Raw genomic sequence first — 24,202 nt, 5'->3', positions numbered from 1 at the left:
TTTAGATGGCAAAAAAATGATACACTGAAAAATTAGTATTATACTTGCTTTGTAAAAAGTATCTTATAACCTGTTGCCTTCAGTTGCAATATTTAAGATAAGTGCATTAAGGTACAAAATTTCATGATGCTTAAATAATTATCTCCTGAGATGATTTAAGCAGAATCTTAGTACTTTTTTACAGGTATGATGATTAGAAAAACAGGACAAAAATACAGAGCAGTTACTTGGCTAGGTATGAGTCCTGTTGCTTTATTCCATTTGCATAAAACGTTCTTTGATATATCAGGAATTTTGATTATGTATATAGGTGATTATAGAAAGGGAATTCCATCTGTCTTGTAGCTGCTGTAAAATAAGATTGCATTTGAAAAATAATGCATTAAAGTAAAAAAAAAGAATTTTAGGGAGGAAAGCTTCTCAATATGGGTCTCATCCTATTCTGTTTAGCTTTTTAGAAAAAAAAGCAAGAGATTGAAAATTACATTTTCCCATGTTCAAGTTTGGTGGCAAGTAAAATAAATTGGAATGTCATGTCCTAAAATAAAATAGAATTGGGTTATTTAAAATCTGATATCAGATTCAAATATAATTCTTCTCAGAGTTCCCTGCCTTAATATTTCTCTATTTCCTGCAGCTTTTGTAAATTTTAACTGGTAGGATCACTTTTTAGCACTGTATCTCTCCAATGCTAAAAGATCTTTGCAAACTTTTATTAATTCCCTGAAACCAGGCATCTGGCTTTTTCATCCTATTGTGCCAACGTGTATTTCTCCGGTGATAAAGTAGGATCTACAGGCAAAGACCTGGTCTCAAAATAGATCAGTAATAACTGATTCAAAATACGTCCTGAGTGACTTGTGTCCTTCTACAACTTAAATGATTTAATCCTCACTTTCATTCTTTGCTCTGTAATTTTGGGTAGAAACTAAGTGGTTTAGGAGTTGATTTCTTATTGGACCTACTTTAAAAATATTGCGGTTCCCCAGCTAGATCTAGCTAAGTAATGATGAGAGAAGAATACTCAATAGCAGGAATTAAGAAATGGAAGGAAGGAAAATAGGAAACTTGTTATTAGTCTGCTTTTTCTCACCCTAAAGCATCATACTAATTTGCACATGATTCCTTGACTGTCTCCTTTTTATCCTGGAGAGGGGAGGTGGTGACAGTCTGGCTTGTTCTTCAGCCAGTGGTGCAGGATGGCAGTGCCAAAACAGGGTGTGGGCATCTTTGCTCTGTGCTGTAGTCTTTGAACTTAAGTTCCCTTTGCAGTTTAGTTACACTAGGGACTATTGTGAGGTTGGTTTTCCCTCAATTTCTACAATGTGCATCTCTTTGCATTCCTAGGGATCCAAGCACCCCACTAATTCTGGCAGTATGCTAATACCCAGCAGAGTGAGGGGTGCTCCTCTAAAATTAAGTATTTCATACATCGGTGACTTTAGCTTTGTTTCTTGTCTCTTCTCATACCTTCTGGCCACGGTCTGTGTTGTGGTGCCATGGAGGAGCTACAGAGCATTTGGTTTTCAGATTTGTTTCTAGAGAAGATGGTTGAATATTATGTGTGCCAGCATGTTGTAAATGTTTGTGGTGGTGTGTTTGTTTTTAACAACTTTATTGAAATGAAATGTTACCTCATGACAGACTTGCAAAAAATACATTTATGTAAAAATGTTTTAATTGTTAACACATGAAGTACCTTATACCAATGTGTAATAAATGTTGCCAATGGATAATTTCTTTATTTTGGATGAAGACATCTGTGGTTATGGTATTAATGTTCAGATTATTTTGTGGCAACAGCATTCTACACTGAAATTACAGAAAATGTGAACCTTTTTTTGTACCTGAAGTTGGCTTTGTCTTTCTCAGTAGGGAACACGCAAAGGGGGCAAGTTTCTTAAAAATTCCTGTCTTGTATTATTTTTTAAAAGCAGAGGAAAATAAAACACCAAAGTGTAGACCTAAAACAATTCTATCTGTTAAGCAGTTCTATACAGACAGATTCGTTTTTATTTGTTTGAAAAATATTTTAAATGGAACATGAATTCAGTAAATAGTGTAAGAAGCATGAGACAGACAAAATATCTTTAATGAAAGCACTCAGCCTTTTTCATGCTTTGAATCTACCTTTGTTATGTTAATCAAATTCCATGCAGTTTCCAGCAGGGGTATGTGAAAATTCTCTTTTCAAATAAATGAATGCAGATTATTTACTGCATATCAGGAAGCTGGGTTTAGGTCTTTGATCTTTGTCCTGGTGCAGACATAGATCAGAGCAGTTACTAAGACCCTCTAACTTGTGCGGTGTCCCCTTATCTTCCGGATGGCCAGGGGGTGAGCTGGCAGGCAGGTGTGCCAGCCCTTGCCCGCTGGGGACTCAAGTGTGGAAGCAACCTGCTTTTGATGCCCAGGATGAGTTTAAGTCTATTCAACCCCAGTGGTCCTAATCAATTTCTAACACCTCCAGGGTACTCTGTCAGGTGTTCTTTTTTGGGAAGAATGAAGTGTGTATCATTGGGGCTGGTGAGAGGAAATGAGAGAAGTCTAATTTACTTGTACTTCTAGTTTATTTACTGATATTTTACAGATAGATAGCTGGAGGTAATGAGCTCTTTAAATCATGCCTCCTCATCAGAAGTCCCACTAAAGTAGTCAAAGTTAAGAGCTGTGAATCTGAGAAACAATCTCTATGAAAACTAGAAAAAGTGAAGTTTGTTACTCTTCTTTCTGTGCAATATTCTCCTCTTTGTTATCTCTGTGTGTGTGATGACCCTTAAGAGTTAAATACTGCATTTTCTATTTTACTTAATTAGTTGGTGCCTCACTAATAAATTCTATTAAAAGTTAGAAAAAAATTTGTGGTATTTCTGTGGGAACAGTATATATGCTATCCTATATTTTGCTTCAGGATAATGTTTTGAACATCATAAATCAAATCATGGATGAATGCATTCCACATGAACGGGCCAACCGAGACTTTTGTGTTAAGTTTCCAGAGGAAATACGCCATGACAACCTTGCAGGACAGCTTTGGTTTGGAGCAGAAGTAAGTCTCTCATATTTCTGTTACTTGGGTTAATGGACAATTTTCTGTGGCATAAAGTCAGAAGTTTAAAGTATGTCTTGAGACTTTTCTGAAAATTACATATAATTACTGAATATACACATAATTACAGAGCAAAGTAAACATCTTTGAGAACTTGCTCTGGATGCTCAGTGGAAGGGGATTCTTTTAACTATGGTTTTGGTATTGGTTGGGCTAACAGCATACTAGTTTATTTTCATAATTGTCCGCTGTCGTTATGACCACATTTTTAAAACTATATTTTGTGAATTAGCATTTGATTAATAGTCTTTTTTTTTTTAATCCTGATGGACCCTCTCACATCTCATGCTTTGAGAATCTGAGAAACAAAGATATGTAAGGGAATTTTATCGGGATAAAAGTTTCTCCAACAAATAGAAGTGCATGCTGTCACTTTAATGGCTATATTATGCTATAACTCATATTAAACATACATAACTTTGTTGAGCTGACATTTGTTGCACATAATTCACTTGTTTCATGCGTATGCTAAAAATATGGTTTCTGTGCAAAACACTGAAGTCCACTTTTCTTTTACCTGGTTTATCTCAGACCTGCTTCTACAGCAACTTGTAGGAACAAGGGATTTTTGTAGTGAACAAGCTTTAATTATTTTAACCAAGGGAAGCATGAAGTGTCAGGAAAAAATGATATGATATGCAAGATACTTACTCATTAGTATTGATGGCTGTTAGCTAAAAAAAAAAATCATTGTGGCATCTTTAATGATAAACATAGTTTCTTCAGGCCTGTTGGCCTGAAGGTGACTTTAAGCACCATGGATTTGTTGAGGGTTGGAGGGGAGTAGTCTAGACATCCCACCACACAACAGCATGTTGTGTTTTTGTTTTCAGCTTTGCCTCTCCTGTATTTGAAGCAATCCCTCAGCTCCTGTTGTTATCCATTCTTTTCTCTACCAGTTCCTCCTTTCTTTTTGAAGTGCACGCTCTCCATCAGTAGTTCCTATCTTGTTCAGTCCAGTATGCCTCCACATGTTCTGTTTCTGAAACTTTCTTTGACAGTTGCTCATTGTAGGCTTCTCTGAATCAGGGAAGTCCCAGGTAGAATTTACAAAATGAATTTGATATGTCAATGCTTTATAATCCCATCCTCAGCAAAAGCAGCAGGCATTTTTCTTCTCATTATCATGTCACCTTCACTGCCGTCATCCAGGTGATGCCATGCTCTGTTTTAAAACGCTGATAGCCTGACATGTTGACTTAATGGTGCTTCCTTGGTAGTTAGGTAGGAGAAGATGGGGTAATTCTTTCTGCAACCATCCATAATGAATCCCTGTGAATACCATTATCCTTTCTTACTCTAAGGGACTAACAAACTGGGATTACAGCAACGAACAAACAGGAAAAATGCCAGCCAATGTAATAACTTCCCCTTGCATTGTGGAAAATGCTTGAGGGAATCACTGAGACAGCCAGTATCTTCCAGGAGAAAAAAAAAAAATCTCCCTTTATTCACTGTTTGTGTTACATAAGCTAATGCTTTTACTCTTTCCAAATCAAACCAACAGGCTGGAGAGACCTGGTGGTTTCAGAGAAAGTAACTGTCCGGTTAAAGGGCAAGGCAGTTTGGCAGAAAATAAACCCCCTTGAGTTCCAGCTTGTCCTCAGATCTCAGAGGGGCTGGGGGCGGCTAGGCTTAGATTCTGAGTGATGCCCAATTCTCTGTGTTACAAGTCCGGTCACGTTCAATGTATTGAACTGTCATGATTATGGATACACTTGTAACACCATACACTTTCAGTCTAGTCACGTTCCATGATCTAGCGTGGCCACACTTAAGGGGTTTGGTGGCATTCAGTGAGAACTCTCAAGGCTAGATTAGTGAATAGTGCGGTTTATTGAAGCAACAGATACACAAGTTCTTTTGGATTGCTGGTGATAAAATTACTGCCTGCAAAGCATGTGCAAATACCAAGAATATGAGTAATACAGCCTGGCTACAAACAAGTTAAGTTATAAAGCAACTCTATAGAGATTTCTAAGTTTCCTGGGGAAGCACTCAGTATAACCAAGTGATCGAATCTTACCCAAAGGCGTCCCTGTGGGGGAGAAGAGAGGCTCAGCCCGTTGACCGATCCCAGGTGTCAGAGGTAGTCTGCAATGGTATTTTCCCTGGCATCCCTCCTCTCTTAAGCCATTTTTCTATTATTTGTCCTTACAGGTGGAGCTTGAGTGACTCTAGTCATACATACCTCTATTGTAATTGGTGTAAAAGTTTCTTGTTCTGCTTTTAAAGGTATAGACTAAGAAAAATCCAGAGCACAAGCTCAATGAGGGGTGGTTGCACCTTGGAGGTGGGTAGCTTTGGGATGGAGGTGTGTTTTCTGGTATTATAATGAAATTACAATGAGCAAAGTTCACCCAAAGGATAGTTTTTTGTCAAAAAGTGACAGACTGTTGGCTCAGGGTGGTAAATACGCAGCTTGTCAGTTCCGTGGTACCTTCTAGTTCCCGTCTTATCACAGAGCCTGGCAGCGGTGTCTCCACTCTGCTCCACCCTCTGTGCCATTTCTCTTAGAGTCAGCACACCAAACTCCCCTGGTGTTGCCAACATCTAAGGTTGCCTAGGGAACTTCTGTGGGATGGATTCCTTGCATATTTGCCACACTCCACCTTGAAGATTTCTTCAGTGCTGTGCCTTTAATATAAATGTAATTTCTAAGTTACCTCCAGTAATTATTCCACAGTAACATATGCAGTGATGAAGTAATGCTAACTCATACTACTGTAGACACTATCCTGTAAATTCATGTAGTGAGGAAGACTGTATGGACTGTTATGCATATACACTTACGTGTCCTTGTCCATGCAGTTGCTCTGAGTTATCAGACTAAGAGTACCTATCTACAGGTAAGACTTGCCCTATCCATACTTTCCCACAAATACTGCTTTGGCTGGTAAGAGGTAAGAACATGATCTTCTCTGAGTGCCCTTAAAATACGAATCAGTGCATCAGGTTGCTGAGCAAGTGCTGGGATTGCAGGTCCCCCATGTAGAGCTGCAGAAATGCCTCCCATCCAGGGGAGTGCAGGGGAGAGGGAAGGGACACAGAGCTGCAAATGGAGATTAAAAAAAAAAAAAAGGAAAAAAAGATAACTTAGAGACTAGTATATTTTCAGTTAATAAAAATATTTCCATTAATACAGCAAGTGTGATTTATATCAGTGCTTGTTGTTTTCCAGATGTATCCATATAGGAATAAAGGCAGCAGTGGAGATTATTAAATAGCTTGGTTTTAATAGCAAGATTTTAAAAAAGTTCTATTAATGTGTTACAGTAAAAATCTACTTTTAATGTCTTTGTGATCTGGTCAGAGGGAGTCTATGTATAACTCTCACGGCAAGGAGTCTCTTAAATAGCTTTCCAGAAACTAAAAGGGAAGAATCACCCTGTAACCTGGTTTTTATGTTCTTTCCTATAAAATATGTTCACGGCTTCTGTGGGAGGCAGGATACTGGTCTACCTGGGTCCCTGGTCTGATAGCCAGTGTGACCAGTTTTGCTGCACAAAGCATCATGGTTACAGAATTTCTGTTCTTCTTGTAAGGAAGAGATTTATTTTACAAAATCAAGCAGTCCAGCCTGAATCAAACCAGTCCATTGATTGTACTTCAGCTGCATTCAAATCCTTTTTATGCAAGCAATCCTTGCATACATAGTGTGTGTATATATCCTACCAATACTTATTGCCCTAACTAGTGGGAGAAGAGCTTTGTTAAATTCTTCTTTCAACTCTGTGGTTCTTGCACTTGAACCTCCCCCCTTTCTCATGTCTCCCTGACTGAGCTGCTCCCTAACCTTGTATGTGAAAGCTTATGACTCTCCATATCAGTCTTAAATCTTTCACTTGTTTAATAATTTGCAACAAATTGGGGCTAAGTACTGCCCTTGTTCAAAGTATTAAATATCACATCTTGTGCTTTTTTTTAAACATAAAAGTAACTTTGTAGAAATTAGTATTTTCTCTTTTTGTGTATTTCATAGTGTTTGGCTGCTGGTTCAATTATTATGAATCGTGAAATTGAGAGTATGGCGATGAGGCCGTTGGCCAAAGATCTGACCCGAAGCCTAGAGGAAGTTAGAAATATCATTCGCGACCAGGCCTTAAGGGATTTGAACGTCTACACAGAAAAAATGAAAGACTCACTCAAGCATTTTGATGTCCTTTTTGCTGAATTTGAATTAAGGTAAAAGATCCGAAGTAAATGTGTTGTGAGCATTGGCTTGGCTACTACAGCTGTTGTGTGGCTTGTTGGTTTTTGGAAGTTGGCTGTTTTGTTCTGTTTTCTTTTTATGGAAAAATATGTAATTTTTTTATAACGGGATTTGAATTCTTCAGTAATTTGTTGTGTTTAGATTTTTTCTCTTCCAGTGTAGCAATAATGGAAAGAAAATTAAATAGCTTTTTAGCAATCAACATTTGCTCTCTTCAACTAAACTATAATCTTCCATTTGCATATTGGCATATGGCGTTTTAGGGAGGTTTTCCAAGACACAAAAGGAAGCCATAAGTCTCTTCCCTTAATGTTTTCTTTGTTGGAGGAAAGGCGACAAATATGAGACATTAAAAAAAAAGTATGAGAACAAATAGTCTAGAGATTATGAGGTTTTGTTCTCTTGTGCTTAGAGATAGAGGCAAGATGGACCCAGTGAATATAAGAAGGCAACCGAAATCTGATGAAGGAAGTCTTACAGAAGCCATAATTAACTGCAGAAACTCACTGATTTAAAAACTTGTGGTTGAAAAATGGCTTGGAGGTTTATACCAAAAATAAAAATAACTGCTTTGGGGGTGAGAAAAGTAACTGCTTATTGCGTCAAAGGTCATCTTGACCAAGTCTTGCATTGTGCTTCAGAATTTAAGTCAGCCTCCTGCATGTCTGTTAGATGTTTGGGGTGCTGGGCATAGTTAGAGACAGGATACTGGTCAAGATTATCTATGGATCTAATATAATACAGCCATTCCTACCCTCAGCAGAACAGGTTTCTTAGAATTGAGTAGTGTTTTAAATTTTTCTCAGGAATAATCTGTAGACTGTCTTGTCTCCCACTACTGTTTGCCCTTCTTCAGTATTCATATTCCTTTGTATTATTTTACTCAGGTAAGCAATTTTTTCTGATTCAAAGAACCATCATTATACTGTTACACTGGAAAATATTTTCATAGAAAACATCGGTTAAAAATGTGTTTTTAAGTGTGGCTTTGAGTGCAGACACCAATGACAATAATAACTGGTTCTTGACAGTGTCTGTGCACAGTTTCTGGCCTGTCCATGCCAACTCTACATACAGCATTTCTCTTTGCCATGGTTTTGCAAACAACTTTTTCCCTTCCTGTGTTACCTGTAGTCTACAAATGACTGATTAAGTAATACAGTGACAGAAACCCACTTTTACCGATGTTTCTTGCCTTGTGAATTAGTGTTTTTGCATGTAATTCCATATAGAAACAAGGCCAACTTTAAGTCTCCTAAATTGTCTCTGCTGGCCAACTGAATTTCACTAATATAATTTCAGGTAAAACCTTTCTAGATAAAATGAGCATTTTAGTCAGTTTTTTTTCTTAAGGAAATGCAGAGTAAACTATTCTATCTTCAAGCTGCGGCAATAAAGATCCTTCTAGGACCTACCTCCCCATGCCATACAGTATGGAGTTCCAATTGCTAAATGTGTGTAATTGTACTTATAAATTACTACTGAGTTCCACTGCCTCAGTCTGCAATAAGTAAATCAGCTGCATTTCTTATAGCTTCTCACACTGTACAATTTTCAAAGTAAGTGCTGTCAAAATAAATACAAATGGTACAGGAAAGGTTATATTTCTGTGATGATTTGTCCTAGGTTTGTTTTTATTTATAACCAGATTTGTTAAAGTGTGTAAAACAGTAGTACATTATTTTGTAATCTTTGTAGTTATGTGTCGGCCATGGTACCTGTGAAGTCTCCAAAAGAGTATTATGTACAGCAAGAGGTAATCGTACTTTTCTGTGAAACTGTGGAGAGGTAAGCATTTTAGTGAAGAACTGTGCTTACTTTCAGTCTGAGCTTTTATAGAAATACTTTAACTGTAGTCTTTAAGAAGCATCATAAAACACTGGGTATTTTGCTTTTATAGTAAGTGACCAAGTACAAAGTTAAAAAACATTAAGCATGCTTGTCAGGCACAAGCCCATACTTTTTTGTTTTCTAAACAAACAAAACCCCCGAAAGTTAATAATACAACAATAGCAATATAGTTGGTATGCCTAGTTATAGATGGGTAAATGAAGACTAAGCATTTAAATGAGCTAAATCTGTTTAAGGCATCAAGACTTAATGATATTTCATGCAAGACTACATGGGGAGATGATTCAAATCATCTGTGAAACTCTAGTGATTATCATAAAGAACTTGTAAAGGTTCTTTAAAATCTTAAAGGACTGGAGCTTGACTCTTTGTATGAAGAGATGATGTTAAAAATAAATAATACAGCAATTCATAAGCTCTTTTAGAAGTATAAGGTGATAAGAAAAATGTGAATCTGTTTGGAATGTACTGTGTTGAACAACTTTTTTTTCCCCTGTGACGGAGTAACTAGCCTAGCAGGTGGGCAGTAGAGAGGAACAGCATGTGCAATCCCCAGCTTTAATGAGGTTTAGAGCAGTGCAACACTGTTCTCAAAAGGAAACTAGTGAAGGTGTAGTCTGGGTGAAATTATTAGAGAACAATGGACTGTAAAATGCACTTGGAATAAGTGTTGGTTTTACTGTCATATTAGGAGAACTTGTGAAGCAGGACCCTGGGTCTGGTGTCATTGATACATTCATTAAGGAATGAAGGAGTACAGAGCACACTGCCACAATCTGTAGACGACACCAAGTTCAGAGGTGTTCAAGCATTTTAAAAGGCAGGATTACAACTGAAAATGGTCACAACAAGTAGGAGGAACTACATTCCATCAGTCAGAGGGCTACTACATATGCACATATTTGCCCAGTAAGAGGAAGAAGATGGTTTCTCATTTGCAGCTTTGGATAATCTGGCAGTGGACTGTAGGAAAGAACAGCGGGTGAGAGTGGGCCACGTGCTCCATGAGTCCATCTACCGTTAGTACAAAGCAGTGCTTGCTTTCTGCTCATTTTGCTGTCCACCACCAGCAGTATTGGCAAGACAAGTACTGACAAGGAATAAGAAAAAGTTATTTCCACTCTTTTTGGGACTAGTCAGATCTCAGCAGGACTAGTGTGCAGTTTTGAGTATTATCTTACGCACTGGTATGGACAAAGCAGAGAATAAATTTGAGGAAGTTATGAAACTTATGAGGAAATTAAGAAATTGTGAAGAAACCTGGAAAACATAGCCAAGTGAAAAGCCTAAACAAATTGGATTTTAGTCTAAAAGGAGCTGAAGATATTTGAAAAGTTATTAGAGGACAATGAAGTGTCCCCCAATTCTCAGACTTCAATAATAGTTGCTGTGTAGAACTGGTTTTTTTTTAGTTTAGTTTTTTAGTTTAGGGGGGTTGACCTAGAAGATTATAGCAAGTTTTATTTGAAAATGAAACCAAATACTTTCCCCTATTACTTCAAAAATGTTTATTTTAGTTGAAAAACTCTAAGCACCAGTGGTTTTCAGTAACAAGCTAAAGCTTGTCATGAAATAGTAATTAAAAAGGGAAAGTGTCATAAAAATTATTTTGGTTTTGGATGGCTATAAAAGCTTTAAGTGTTTAAAGGTTTTTTCTTATTTTTTTTAAAGCAGAGACTACAGCAGTTTATATATATAGTGTTTCAGATTGTACAAAAATAGTTCATGAGTTAAGCCAAAGCAAATTTATAGCATTTATAACAATTTTTTCAAATTTTATCTTCTTGAAATCTATTCTTTGAGAGTTTGATCTCTTACTAAGTAATTTCATTTTCTGCTTAGAGCCTTAAGGCTTGGATACCTCACTCAAGATATGATAGATGACTATGAACCAGCTTTAATGTTTACAATTCCAAGATTAGCCATTGTATGGTAAGTAATCTTTTTAACTACTCTCCACTCTGCCTCACTTGAAGATTTCAAAAACTTTGTTCAGAAGTTTGGCATATTTTCTTTCACCTGAGTTTGCTTGTACTTTTTTTAAAAAAAAAAAGTCAAAAAAAGAGGATTATCTTTTGTTTTGTGGTTTGGTGGTTTTTTTTTTCAAATCAGTACCAGTTTCCTGTAGAGTATCAAGAGAAAAAAAGTAAAGAGAAGGTAGAACTCTAGAAGGCAGGAACCTGAAGCAATTGATCAGTCATCCTCCAGAAAGAAATTTAAAAATGAATTAAGAACATCAGTTTACAGAATGTCATGTTGTCAGAAATTTTTCAAAAGCAGATATTTTTGTGTCACTCAATATGACCTAAGGGTGGTTGGACTTGATGATCTTACAGGTCTTTTCCAACCTTAGTGATTCTGTGATTCAAGTCTTGAAAACCAAAAATTTTCAATAGGAATTGTGTATTTTTCTTCATGGCTCTAGGTTCAAAAGGATTTGTTATGACAAACTGCATTGTGACCACTGAGTTAGGCTTAAATATTTTTCAAGGAAAGTATTAACATGTATAACTTATGTGTAGATTTGTGCCCTGTATTGACCACTCAAGACAACTAAATTAAAACTGTTTTTTGCTTCATGCAGTTTTTGCAATATTGAACAAATCGGATGTGTTTTTCCTAAAGAGTCTTCATGATTTAATAAGACAGCAGTTTCTCTGGAGTAAAGCCAGCATATTTCTAATATTTTACCATTGTGAATGTTTTAAGGTTAGCTAACATAAGTAGTATAATTGAGGGAAATAAGAAACCTCAAAACCTGAGTGTAATACACTTCTCAGGAAATCCCTGTGGCCCATTGTTCCTGTTAAATAGGATATTGTCTGTAACTGTCATTCTGAAAATAACAGTGATAATCTGATTATCAAAATACAACGGGAATGTTAGAACTCAGTTTGAAGCTGCTGGAAGACACGATGAAGAAGAATACATCATGACTAACTGGAAAACCAAGGGTCTCTGGAAAACACGCCATATCAATCCCAAATTACAAAGAAGGACAGAGAGAGAAGAGAAAAAAGTTTTAACTGCTCCAAAGTATCCAGGGATTTGAAAATAAATCACTGCCATGTGAAGTTCCACAGAAAAACTACACTATCCAGATATGGTGTTGTCTGGAAGAAATGCAAGCCTTTTATTTGGACTGTGAAAGGAGAAGTGTTTTACACACAAGACAGGTGCAACTCCCAAGTTGCCATGCTGTTGCTCTATTGTGTCTTAATCAGAAGGATGGGTCTGGAGCAAGGAGAAGCAAAGATTTAAGGAATACTTTTCAGAGTCATTTTTATCTAAGGTTTCTTTTCAGACACCAGTTTACCATGCGCGTTATACAGTGTATGTTGCCTAGTGTGTGAAGAGGTGTCAGTGGAATTTGAACCTAGTAGGAAATATTAAGACACACTTATATCAATTTTTCATTCTTTCCATGGTACAACTATATTCAACCTTTGATTCATAACTCCTTCAAAGGTCACATATATATACATAGGCCATTCCATAATCTTTTTTGTAGTGCTCTAGCCCTCTTTTTTTTTATTTTTTTTCTGTGAGTTAAGCTCTATGGAAATTGAACTATACCTGGAAATTGCCAACGGAATGGTGATTTTGCATCAGTTAGAAGTTCAGTGAGAGCAGCCTTGAGCTTCCATTCAGCAAAGTAGTAACATTTTTTTAGGCAGAACATTAGTACGTGAGTCAGCAATAACTACTTTGGTTTGTGGCACCCTGTTTGTTGAAGCTCAGAAAGCTTAGGGAAAGAAGTATTTAACCTTGGTAAGAGGATAATTTGTCTTAAGCCACAAAAAAAACGGTGACTTGCAAAAGAAGCAACTTTTTTCTCTCTCTCCGCTTCTCCCCTTTCCCTGCTCCGGCCCTGAAAACATCAGTCACCAAAGCAATGTTGATCAAGTTTAGTAGCTGAATTTCTTTGACCCTCTATCTTGACAATTCTGAACTTTCTGATGGCTGTCTTCCAGCCTGATGGGAGACCAGGGTACTATCCTGGTACCAGGGCATGAGCCAGACACTGGGTTTATAAACAGAAGAAAAAGAGCAGTGTTTCCCAGATGGTAAACAGAGTGTAATTGGTCCTATTTTTTTAATACTTCCGTGGAATTCATATAACTTGTGACATCAGCTTTGCTGTGTCTCAGAGAGCCTTCGGTGGTCATGCAGGGTGCTTGCTAGTGAACAGCTGTTGAGCAAAAGACATCAACAGTCTTGTTAGTTAGCTGAGGGTCCCCATTACTCTGGATGACTTGGATGCAGAGTAGGTACAATACTCTGAAGCAACATGTAATTGGAGTGTAAGAAAAGGAACATAGGTTTGAGATACAGGCAGCTCCCAGTTACCCAAGGTAAGGGCAGGAAGGGGAAAATGGTCTAGCTAAAATATGTAATATTGAGTGTGAGAACGCATGATCCATTTGCCTTTGAGAAATATACATTGTTTTTGCAGTAGGCAGAGGATTAAACAGTTTTGAGCAGAGTAGTGCCTGGTGTGGGTGGAATCTACTTCAGTCACGGTGTGGTATGATGCAGCAGATCAGATAACGGTGAAGAAAGTGAATGTTGTTTAATCCCTGACACACAGACAGGTTTGGGCAGTAGTAATTTGGTCAGGAGGAACTATTGAGATATCTACAGTGATCATGAACTAACCTCTTCCCAGGGGAACTTCTGCAGATGCTGAGCTGATTTAGAAGCATGGCATTATCTAAATGCGTTTCATGTGATTTAGCAAATGTGTTTTCATTTTTACCACATCTTAATACCAGGTTGTATTTATCTTAGAGGTAGAAGAATAGGAGCTCAGGAGTCAACTATCTTACCTAGAAATTATTTAGACTGGAAAGAAAAAGCCATTTGCAATCTGTCTTAAGTCAGTGGACTTTCCCCAACTTACTTGATAATCAGTTTCTTGTTATATTTTTTTATGGATCACCTGCAGCAATGAAGTAAATATATGTTCTTCCTCTTATGCTTCCATTGCTTTTTCTCCCATGCTTTAGGGGGGAAGGACAGAGGGGAGGGGATCTTTCTCCTGTTGCTTTAAATAGCATTTAATTCTGACTGTGGGTGAATAAGACAAAAATAAGATAACAATATGTAACTTGAGTAGAGTTCTAATGTTTATGTACAGTTGCTTTTCTGACTCCTTTTTCAGTAGTTGCTCTGTGGTAATGAAATTTTCATTTTTTGTGTTTGTGCATGTGTTTGAACTACAGTGGCCTTGTCGTCTACTCTGAGGGACCATTAAACTTGGACCATAAACCAGAAGATATGTCTGAACTCTTCAGACCTTTTCACACTCTGCTAAGAAAAATAAGGCAAGTAATAAAAGATGGTTGTAACTGCTTCTCTTCTGAAGTGCAAATCAGAGGCCTAAAAAAGAACACATAAATACCTAGAAAAGTGTTTGTTTGTTATGTTAACCATAAACTGCATTTTCCTCTCATCTGCCTGATATGCCCATGAAATAACTAAATATAGTTTTTTCATTTCATGGGAATTTTCTGAACTTTTCATATCTTTGTGACAGTTTCTTTTTTTTCTGAATATCATTTTATTACATTTCAGATTTTCCTTAGGGTTGGATGATGCCTGAAATACTAAAGTTGCAGTTTATTTTTGGGAGATACTGTTTCTAATTAGCATCAATGTTTCTGTTTAACTAGGCTTATTACATTTTCTCACTATGTTATGATGCAATACTCAGATAATTCTTAATCTAATAGAAATGACTATCAGTTTTTCATATTGAGGATCCGGTTTTACAGAATAGATAATTATATATATACCTTTTTTCACAGTGCTTTAGTCTTGGTAACCATTGGAGATGTGGGCTTTCGCTCAAGTATAAAGGGCATTAAAATATATTTTTTTAGTTGAGGTCTTTAGAAGACTGATCTGTTATATTGGAGAAATCAGGCTGTATCTTTAAAGGATCTTTATTCAGTTTTTTGTGTTCACCCTTAAGGTATCTTATCTGGGTGTTAAAAGAAACTGTTTTCGAAATCTATAAGCCCTATTATTTTCTTAGAATTCTAAGTTATATATCAACTGCAAATTTTGTTCCTAGAAATCTCTAGAGACAATTTAGCAGAAACTTTTCTTTCCTCTGTCCAATTTTCACCTGTTTATCGCCTTCCCTGTATGACATGATGACAGTTTGATGTACGAGTAGTTTTCACTTAGATAAGTTTATCCAGATTAATCTCCTCTCACCCATTAGAGGTGAGGCGTTTCCTAAGGGAGGATGAAAGCTCTGTCAGGGATGGTTCAGAGAGGAGCCTATTTCTGAAGTTAGCTTTTATGAATATCCAGACCACATCCTTTTGTCTCCCTTGAAGATTTCCTACTATTTCTGTCTAGAAGTGATACAATTTTATTTTTAGGTACATTAATGATAATCATATCGAAATATCAGAACTGACAAATCGACATGTTTGGGGTTTTTTTTAGTGATTATGGTTTTATAAGACATTGAGTAAAGAACAACAACATGAACTGAGGAGAAAAACTTAATTTAGAGGGGGAAAAAAAGTCCATGAAGTTTGCATTAAAATACCTTATTCCCAATATACAGCTATAACAGAAAACTTCACCAACATTTCACTGGCTGACTAAAGCCAAAAGAATATTTAAAAGCTAATATACTTCTAATAATCTGTACTTTCTGCTTATTCATTACATTTCACAACATGGAAAATGAAAATCAATGAAGTCAGTTTATTGCTTAGTCCATTAAATTTTCAGTTACTCTGAACTTAATGCTTGGGTTGAAAACAAATTAGTAAAATGCCTGTTTGTTCAATAACTGCAATTTTCAATGCAAACTTCAAAGAATAAAAATACTCAGATTTGTTTTTGGAGAAAGTTCTGATATACTTTAAGACTGACATTTTATTCTTTCAAGTGAGCATTAAGAAATGTGATTTTAGTTGTCTAGTAGACAAAGTTTGTGAAGTGTTCTTGGATAGCATCTATCAGAGCAAAAATTTAAGCAAGTTAAGATGCAATGTGAAATATTATCTCTGGCAGTCTCTGAATTGAAGGAATGTTGAGGAACTTGAATATTTGAAAGAACTGGGCTCAAAAAGATCTTTAAGTAATATTCTTGAGTGAAAAATACATCGAATGAAAATAACAATAAGTGTGCAGTTCATGTAGGATAATTAAATTACTTTTAAAAGTACCTAAGCTGTCTAGATTTTTTTTTTTTATCACAGATCTTTAACTTATCAGGCTGCAATTCCTACTCAATGAGAATGTTCACAGCAACCTGTAAGGGAAGATAGAATGAGATATTTGAGCTCGTCCCCAGCAGAAAGGGAGCATTTTTTTCCAGGAATCTTTCTCCAGTCTCCATCACCAATAGTTAAGGCATGAAAATAGATTCAAGTAGTTTTCTGTTAAAATAGCTGCATCTTGTGTTGCAGTTTTATGCCTGTTGTAAGAACATAAACAACATCTTACTGCAGAATATGGTCACATCCCAGTAAATTTCTCCGTGAAGTTGTATAACTTTATCAACTAAATATTTCAAGTCATGGAATAACACCAAATATAAAGCTGATTATTTTGTAGGATTACAGGTAATTTTTAAGCTGTATTATCTTAAAACATACCTCCTGTTTAAATACAGTGCTTATCATTACCTTTATGTGGATCCACATAGTGAAATCAGAACTGGCAGAGAAAAATATCTATCGACTAGGAAAATTTCCAGTGTCCTGTTGGGGGCTGGCAACTTTGAAAGAAATAGAGATTCTTGAGACTCTCTGAGCAAAAGGGTTCTTGTTTAGGTTTTGGTAAGGTTGAGCAGCAAACGATGACTCTGAATGTTTTAATTAAAAAAGTGCAATGTTTTAATTAAAAATTAAAAGCAATGTGCTTGTGTTGATTTTTATTTTAGATATAAAACATCAGTATTGGTATTTTATACATCTATTATACATTTATACAATGTGTAATTATATAGTAGTGTTATCTCTGTTCCTTTTAAATTAAGACATTTGAACCGTTTTTGCCGAACTACTGTAATCTGCACAGTAAGTATACAAAGCATATCATCGGGTATATGCATAGATACTTAATTTAGATGCCTGTGACAGTCAATGTTCTTGTGATAAAATATTACCTATACTATATATACATTTGAGGCTGCTATACGGAGATTTTCAGAGGTAAGCAACTTGGGCTTTCGCAGTACTCCTTAGTTCTGCCCTTTTTTCAGACTCCCCTGCATGCCTGGTGTTTGTTTCTGGACCATTGCAATTGATGGTAGGGTCCCTATGGATTTTGGTGGTGCAGAATCAGAAAATCATACCTTCTTAAGTACACTGAAACCTTCCTGTATCATTGACTAGAAATCAAATGCAGTATACCTGTTGTCAATGTGCTAAAGTATGGGGCGGGGGGGAAACTTGTATGCTTTTACAGTGTGCACAGTGACTGGGGAGAAAACTGGTTAGTTTTTCCAAGATGGCTGTGTTTAAAACTTTGAGTTGATTAAAACTTTTGGCAGTGAAGGAGTACCAGTGGTATTTGTTATAGATCAGTGTTGGTTTCTCAGTGTTGATGTATCAGAGCAGATCTGCAGGCTTTGGTGTGCTGGACTCAGCTCAGCACTGCAGAAGCAGGAGGATGCAAACTGCATTCCTGTACCTACATCATGTTCTTATGGTGGCAGCTGTTTATGCTGTGTACAAAGCATGAACTGAAGCACAGGCTAGCAATATCAACAATGCTGTTCTCCGAAAACAATTTAAAATTCTAGTCAGAGTAGGAGCAAAGTTAATGAAGGAGGCTTGGAGAATGTGCAAGATCAGTGTACCTGGGGTTTTGTGGCCCTGTCCTCTATTCAGCCAGACTTGTCTTTAAATGGACATCTGGCCTCAGATCTTTGAAGAAGTAATTTCTGCACCCTAGATATTGATATTGGCAGTAGAGTAAAATATGTTTATTGGTTTTGCAGTAGGCAGAGTAAATTTCTACTACTGCTTGTAACAAGTGGAGTACATCTTAAGAACTTGCCTTGTTTCTCTGCCAGTGGCTGTAGCCACTGGAAGAAAAATGTTCCCAGTATTTTCAAGGCTAGATTGCCTTCCTGTGATGCTATGCCAAAAAGAGTAAAAGCAGGTGAACCCTCAACACATGCCTTTTTTACATTCAGTGTTTTTTAAAGCCCCTCTATAAGAAGGAAGCACACCGCTGCTGTCAGGGTGGATTGCAGAAGCTCTCTTTTCCTGCGGCGGCTTAATAATGAAAGCAGAGGGAGAAATTTTTTTCCATATGAGTACAGCCCTTGGTTGGATCCAATGATGAGTTACAGATGCTTCAGCAGAAAGGAAATCAACTGTGGAAGCAGCTACAGCTTAATTAAACCTTATGGTGTAATAACAATGCCTGATGTTTAGTTTTAAAGTTTCAGTAGTGAGATTTAACATTTCTTTCCGTATACTGGTTGACATACATTTTGTTCTCAATAGCTACATGGGCATTTTAAAACATGCCATGTTCCTAATGTTGGCAGTGAATCCTGTGTAATCTAATATACAGTGTATAAAAAAAAAGTAACTGTTGATCAAGCATTTGTCACCTTGCAAGGAAGCTTGTATTTAAAACAGCCCAATGAGTCTAGAGGATTTTTATGCAGAGAAGTGAAGATAATTGTCTGAACCTCTTGTGGCACAAGCTATGTTTGTTAATAGCAAAATTTCTGCTGTTTGAATTGGGGAAATGAGCATATTTCCTTTGAATTTAAAGCAGGATTATTTCTCTACTCAAATAACAGGGCTGGTGGACTACCGCATGTAATCTGACTGATTATGTATAGCAACTTTTGCAAGGCAGCATGTATCTGACTCACCTAAAAAGACACAAGGACTGTCAGCTGGTTTCACTGATTTTTTTTTTTTAACCAAGCTTTATTTACTTATCCTCAAAACATGTTCTTAAATTTTGAGGTCTTGTTATTGGCAGAAACAAGGGGTTCATTATTCAAGTCAGTGAAGCTAGCCAGCATAAGTAAATATGTATTTCCAGCACTTACTTTACAGTGAGTGTGTGAAACCTGTCTCGGATAGGTCTAAGCAGTCAGGCTCTCTGTGCCTTCAGAAAGGAAGCAGAGCAGCTCTGGGCACCCAGACATCCAGGAATCCCAGGCACTGCCATGCGATGTTCTGGAAACGGAATAAAACCCCAGACTAGATGCTGAAAGTCAGAAGATTCAGTCTTAGATTTTCCCTGGGCCCATTTAATTCCCAGTTATGCTGATGAGTTTGGATGGAAAGCAAATTCCTTTGAATGTTGCTAGTATAGTCTATGTTTCCAGAAGTTGCTAATTCTTATCTCACGTGTTTTGAGAAGAGGGTATGACTGTGGTGTGTGGAGAAGCATAGCTGATGTTTAAGCAGTTGACTGTTGATCAGTTCCCGATGCACATATTCTCATCCATGCAAGGGAAGTTCACTGAGGATTATTGAACACGAGGGTGCCACCTTGGTTCTGAAATCCCTGAGCTACAGGCTGCTGGAAGCTGGTAGGATGCACTCAGCAGAGTGTGCTTGTCCTGTTCTTGCGCTCTTCCTTAGGATCTGTTATCAGAGACAGGCTTCTCTACTTGATGGACGCTGGCCTGACCCAGGAATATCTCATGTTTTTAGTTATCTTTGCATAGGTGAGGGACAAGCTTAAACCCTTCACTGTTGCCTTTGTGTGCCTGCTCTGTTTGTTGTGTTTTTTTAAATTAAAAACCCAACTGTTTCTAAAATCCCAGGTTATTTTGTTTCTGCTTATAAAATCCTGTATCACAGCATTTCTGTAAAAACTGACAAACTGAAAATTCATAATACAAAGCCTCATGGCAAAAATCACATTAGTCTATGTTTTCATTGATTATATTGGTATAATTCTTTCAAAAATAAGCAATAATAATACAACTATTTTTATGTTGACTTTAAAACTTAAACCATTCTCTGTCAGTTTGTTTTTATGGTGATGTTATGCTTCATGTCTTGCAGATACTGATTAGTGTTTAAATAAAAGATCTGAGTAATGAGATGGTAACATTATGTACTGTTTAGACAAAAGAAAGGAATGTATAGGTATTTTAAAATATTCTAGTATGCCAGATAGCAATTAGTGGTTTCTAGCTTTATTAGGTAAGTGGGGTCTAACAAAGATTGCCCATTTCCCTTTCTTACTCATTTATGACTGAGAACATTGTCAAACTTCGGACTCAAATGCATGTGGAATGATTTAAAGAAATACTGACTTCTTTATTAGAGAACGTGGAAACAAGTGAAAAGGGGAGGATACGATGGTGCAATTGTTCTTAAAAGCTACTTTTTCCGTAGGCTTAGAATTTTTTTCAGGATCGTATAACTCTTACATAAAAACATGATTATTTTAAAAATGAAGATATTAATTTTATGGAATGTACATAACCATAAAAATGTATATTCTATTCTTATTCTGACTTAAGTATGTTTATCTAAACTGTTACCTTTTTTAAAATCGTAGGGTAGCTTATATACAAGTCAGATACTAGTGATGTATTTTTGGGGCAATTTGATCTTTTAGTGATAGTACTTGGAAAAATATTTGGTCTTTCAGTTAACAAGTTAAGAATGCCAGCAATTGACTGGAAATCAAGATGTCAGATGTGTTGAATGTTTCTTTGGGGTTTTTTTAGTCCTCTTGTTTAGACTGAAGTTACTCCTTTAAGGGAATTACTTTAGTATGTAGTGGTGGTGCCAGCTGTATGTCACCTGCTAGCCAATGATTTCTAAACACATGAGGAATAATGAACTCCTAGCCTCTGTTTTCAGCAGAAGGTCTTGCTTTTCCCATCCATTCATTTATGATAAAATACACTTGCTGGTCTTTGAAAATGTTGGCAGCAGTTCTTGAGAGAGGATATTTTTATATGTGGTTTCTAATTGAGAAGCATAGTGTAAATCAAATTCAGACCTAAAATTAAGTGCTGCTATGTCTATGGATTTGTTTTAAAGTTATAAAGCACTTAAAGATAACAGCCTCAAATAACACTTACGTTTTTAGGTGCCTATAGTCCTAAACTGCAATACTGAGGACGCTTGATGTCATTGAAGATGCTGCATGTCTCTAGAAAACATAGTTTACTAAATACCTAAATGTTTGCTTTTAGGCCTGCCTGATTCTTAACATCATACAGAAGTTTAATTCCCTAATGACCGAGTCATGTGTTTGAGGCAGGAGAGAGCCAACTTCCAATCCCTGTTTCAGTGAGCAGGCTTCCAAGACATTAGTGTTGCATAAGCAATATTACTATTTTTAATGAATTATTTTTATCTGACAATATAATGATGTGAAACTTCTGCAGTACTCTTCTGCAGAATAATTTTCAGAATCTAGTACAAAGGATGGCAAACTGGTTTGCTAATCAAAGTAAAAATTGCGAATTAAAAAATAAAAATTACAAAATATTGTGGGTAACACTTTCACTATAAGTAGATAGGGAAGGGGAAAAATCCATTTTTGGGTGTGTTTTTTATTTTGGGGCTTCATTGCAAGGATGTAAATAATTTGATACCCTGTATTTGCATGAATAATCTCAAATTTAGGCATCAGCAATCACATGTGTTCTGAATATGAATGCCAAATGCACCTTGAGTTACACAGCTGAAAGTACGCTGTGCCCCAAAGTTCTAAATTTCTGTACTAACAGTAAAAGCTGTTTTAAAATCTGTAACTCCAGTGCCTCCTATGATTGTAAATGCAAAGTGATGTGTGCATTTCTTCATTTTCAGGGATCTACTTCAGACATTAACTGAGGAAGAACTGCACACACTGGAACGTAACCTCTGCATCTCTCAAGATGTGGATTTTCCTGTCAGAGCGGATCCTGAAGTACCCTCTGTCATTACACCGGGCATAACTGCGACTTTGCCTGCTAAGGAGCTTTCAGCAAAAGCTGAAAACACAGAGGCTGAGCTGGCTTGTTCTATGCAGTATGATGAACAGGAGCTGGAACAGCTGAATAGGATGGTACACAGAGTCGGAGATGAAATGTCTTCTCTGCTTTCCCCTCCAAGCATCTGTCAGTCTCCAGCTCACAGACCTAGCCTAAGAAATAGTTCTAGCACAGAAGCTTCACCAACAAGACACCATCTTGACAATTTAACTGATGAAGAGGACAGAGTGTTTTTTATGGATGACCTAGATGGAGCAGGAGAAGCTCTTGCTGGGTTGGATTCAGTAAGTGATACTTTTGCTTGGGTGAATAACCCTTGCCATGATTCAAAACAGAACCTGCAATATAGAGATGCTTTGCTGTATGAGAACAGCCATCAGACAGAGGAAACTTTACTTTTAAAAGATGCTGAAAGTGACTTAAGCAATAATAACAATATTGAAGATAGCAAACAGATGTCTGCCATCTCGGTTCAGAATTCATGCAGCTGTCTAGAAGGTCCAGACTCACAGTTATACCTCAATGGCTGGGATGCATATGCTGATGATGCAGAAATGGCGGAAGTGATAGCTCACAGGACAGGGGGAATGAAAATATCTGCTACTGTAATATTCAATCCTAAATCTCCCTCTAGCTCAGAATCCCCAGTAACAACTCCAGAAGCAGCTATTAGTTGTGTTCCTGGATCTGCTAATCCATTAGCAAATGAGGAGGATGAATCCCATAAACTCAGTATAGCTGCCACAAACTGTCTAATTAATTCCTGTGTGTGTTGTGGCAGCTGTGAAGACAGCAGGGAGGACAGTGTTGAAGGTTTAAAGACTAAACATTCTGCAGGAGGTGTTGTAAATGCTTCATACACGTTAGTAAAGTCTAAAGAAATGGACCACTTAGATAACTTGGACAATTCAGTCCCTGCACAGGAAACATTAAAACCTGAAACTTCTGCTTTGTTAGTAGAAAGAGACTTTGGCAGAGAAGAGCAAAAACTGCCAATCTCCTCTAAGTGCCTGGCACATTCCTCAGGTTCACAGGTAGGAGCAGAAAATGACTCACAAGCAGAAAGCATCTCAAATCAGCAGAAGAAGTGGGAGAAGAGAAAACAACTATGTGAGAAAAAACAGGACAACAGTGAAGATGCTAGCAGTGAAAGGACAGCAAAGGAAGATGTAAAGTCAAGATCTAGTTCCAGGTAAGAGCAACTTGGTGTTTTGGTGGTAACTTGCATGTAAAAAAAATACCTATATCCTTGTACTTCAGTGATTGGTGTTTAATTAATGTCGATTTTAAAGAAAATAGCGTGTTGCAGGGTTAAGGAATTTTTCAATATACATGTTTTAATGCAAGTAGCTTTTCGTTGGACTTTATCAGCTTTTTTGGAAAACATTTAGAGAACACCTGAATTTTAATCGTATAATGTCTCTGTATCATTGAAATCAAGTGTGATAATCTTGGCTGTTTAATGTAACAAAGGGTGCATTGCTGCTAAACACTATGTGGGTCATTACCTCTATTGTACTCCGCTTTTTTGCAGGAAAAGTGTGTCTGGCAGACATTAAAAAGTTAACTTCTGCATCAGTGCACGGGATTAAATTGGGATCTAGACACACCTTAGCTTCATTTGAGAGAACGGGGTTGATCTGATCATGTTGCCTGTGGGCACGAGTGTATTTGTGAATGTCTGTGTGCTGAAGGAGCCTAATAGAGTGCAGAAGCAACTTTTAAAGCTATTGGACCATTTCAACCAAAGCTGATAGAAGAATAGAGGTAATGGATTAAGGTTCTACATGCTTAATGACAATAAGGACCTAGATAACAGGGAGAAACCATAATAATAACGTGTAGACGTGGCACTTCAGGACATGGTTTAGTGGACATGGTGGTGTTGGGCTAATGGTTGGACTTGATCATCTTAGGTCTTTTCCAACCTTAATGACTCTGTGGTAACAGTTGTGTTAAAGAAAATGCTACGCTTCAACGCAACTTCGATTAGACACTAGGGATCCTACACACATCAGTAGGAAACCAGGCTTCATTTTATTTTAGAGAATAACCTGTTTTATAGTGAGTA

General features: G+C 37.0%; 1 protein-coding gene across 3 annotated transcripts in view; it reads left to right on the top strand.

Moving 5' to 3' along the window:
* The first annotated feature begins 2,926 nt into the window (after nucleotides 1-2,926).
* The window catches only part of ZFYVE28 (zinc finger FYVE-type containing 28), a 61,113-nt gene continuing 39,837 nt past the window's right edge, over nucleotides 2,927-24,202 (top strand). For 2 of the 3 annotated variants that reach the window (XM_059817956.1, XM_059817955.1), the window contains exons 1-6: nucleotides 2,927-3,049; nucleotides 7,092-7,294; nucleotides 9,021-9,110; nucleotides 11,016-11,105; nucleotides 14,399-14,500; nucleotides 21,968-23,323. In XM_059817956.1, coding sequence (XP_059673939.1) covers nucleotides 2,942-3,049; nucleotides 7,092-7,294; nucleotides 9,021-9,110; nucleotides 11,016-11,105; nucleotides 14,399-14,500; nucleotides 21,968-23,323 — 1,949 coding nt within the window. In that variant the 5' untranslated portion in view covers nucleotides 2,927-2,941. The remainder of the gene's footprint in view (nucleotides 3,050-7,091; nucleotides 7,295-9,020; nucleotides 9,111-11,015; nucleotides 11,106-14,398; nucleotides 14,501-21,967; nucleotides 23,324-24,202) is intronic. The other variant, XM_059817957.1, reaches the window with a different exon arrangement.

This window comes from Gavia stellata, chromosome 5, assembly GCF_030936135.1.
Source record: "Gavia stellata isolate bGavSte3 chromosome 5, bGavSte3.hap2, whole genome shotgun sequence".
Classification (NCBI taxonomy): domain Eukaryota; kingdom Metazoa; phylum Chordata; class Aves; order Gaviiformes; family Gaviidae; genus Gavia; species Gavia stellata.
The sequence above is the reverse complement of the archived record's forward strand: the minus strand, read 5'-3'. Positions and strand labels throughout refer to the sequence as shown.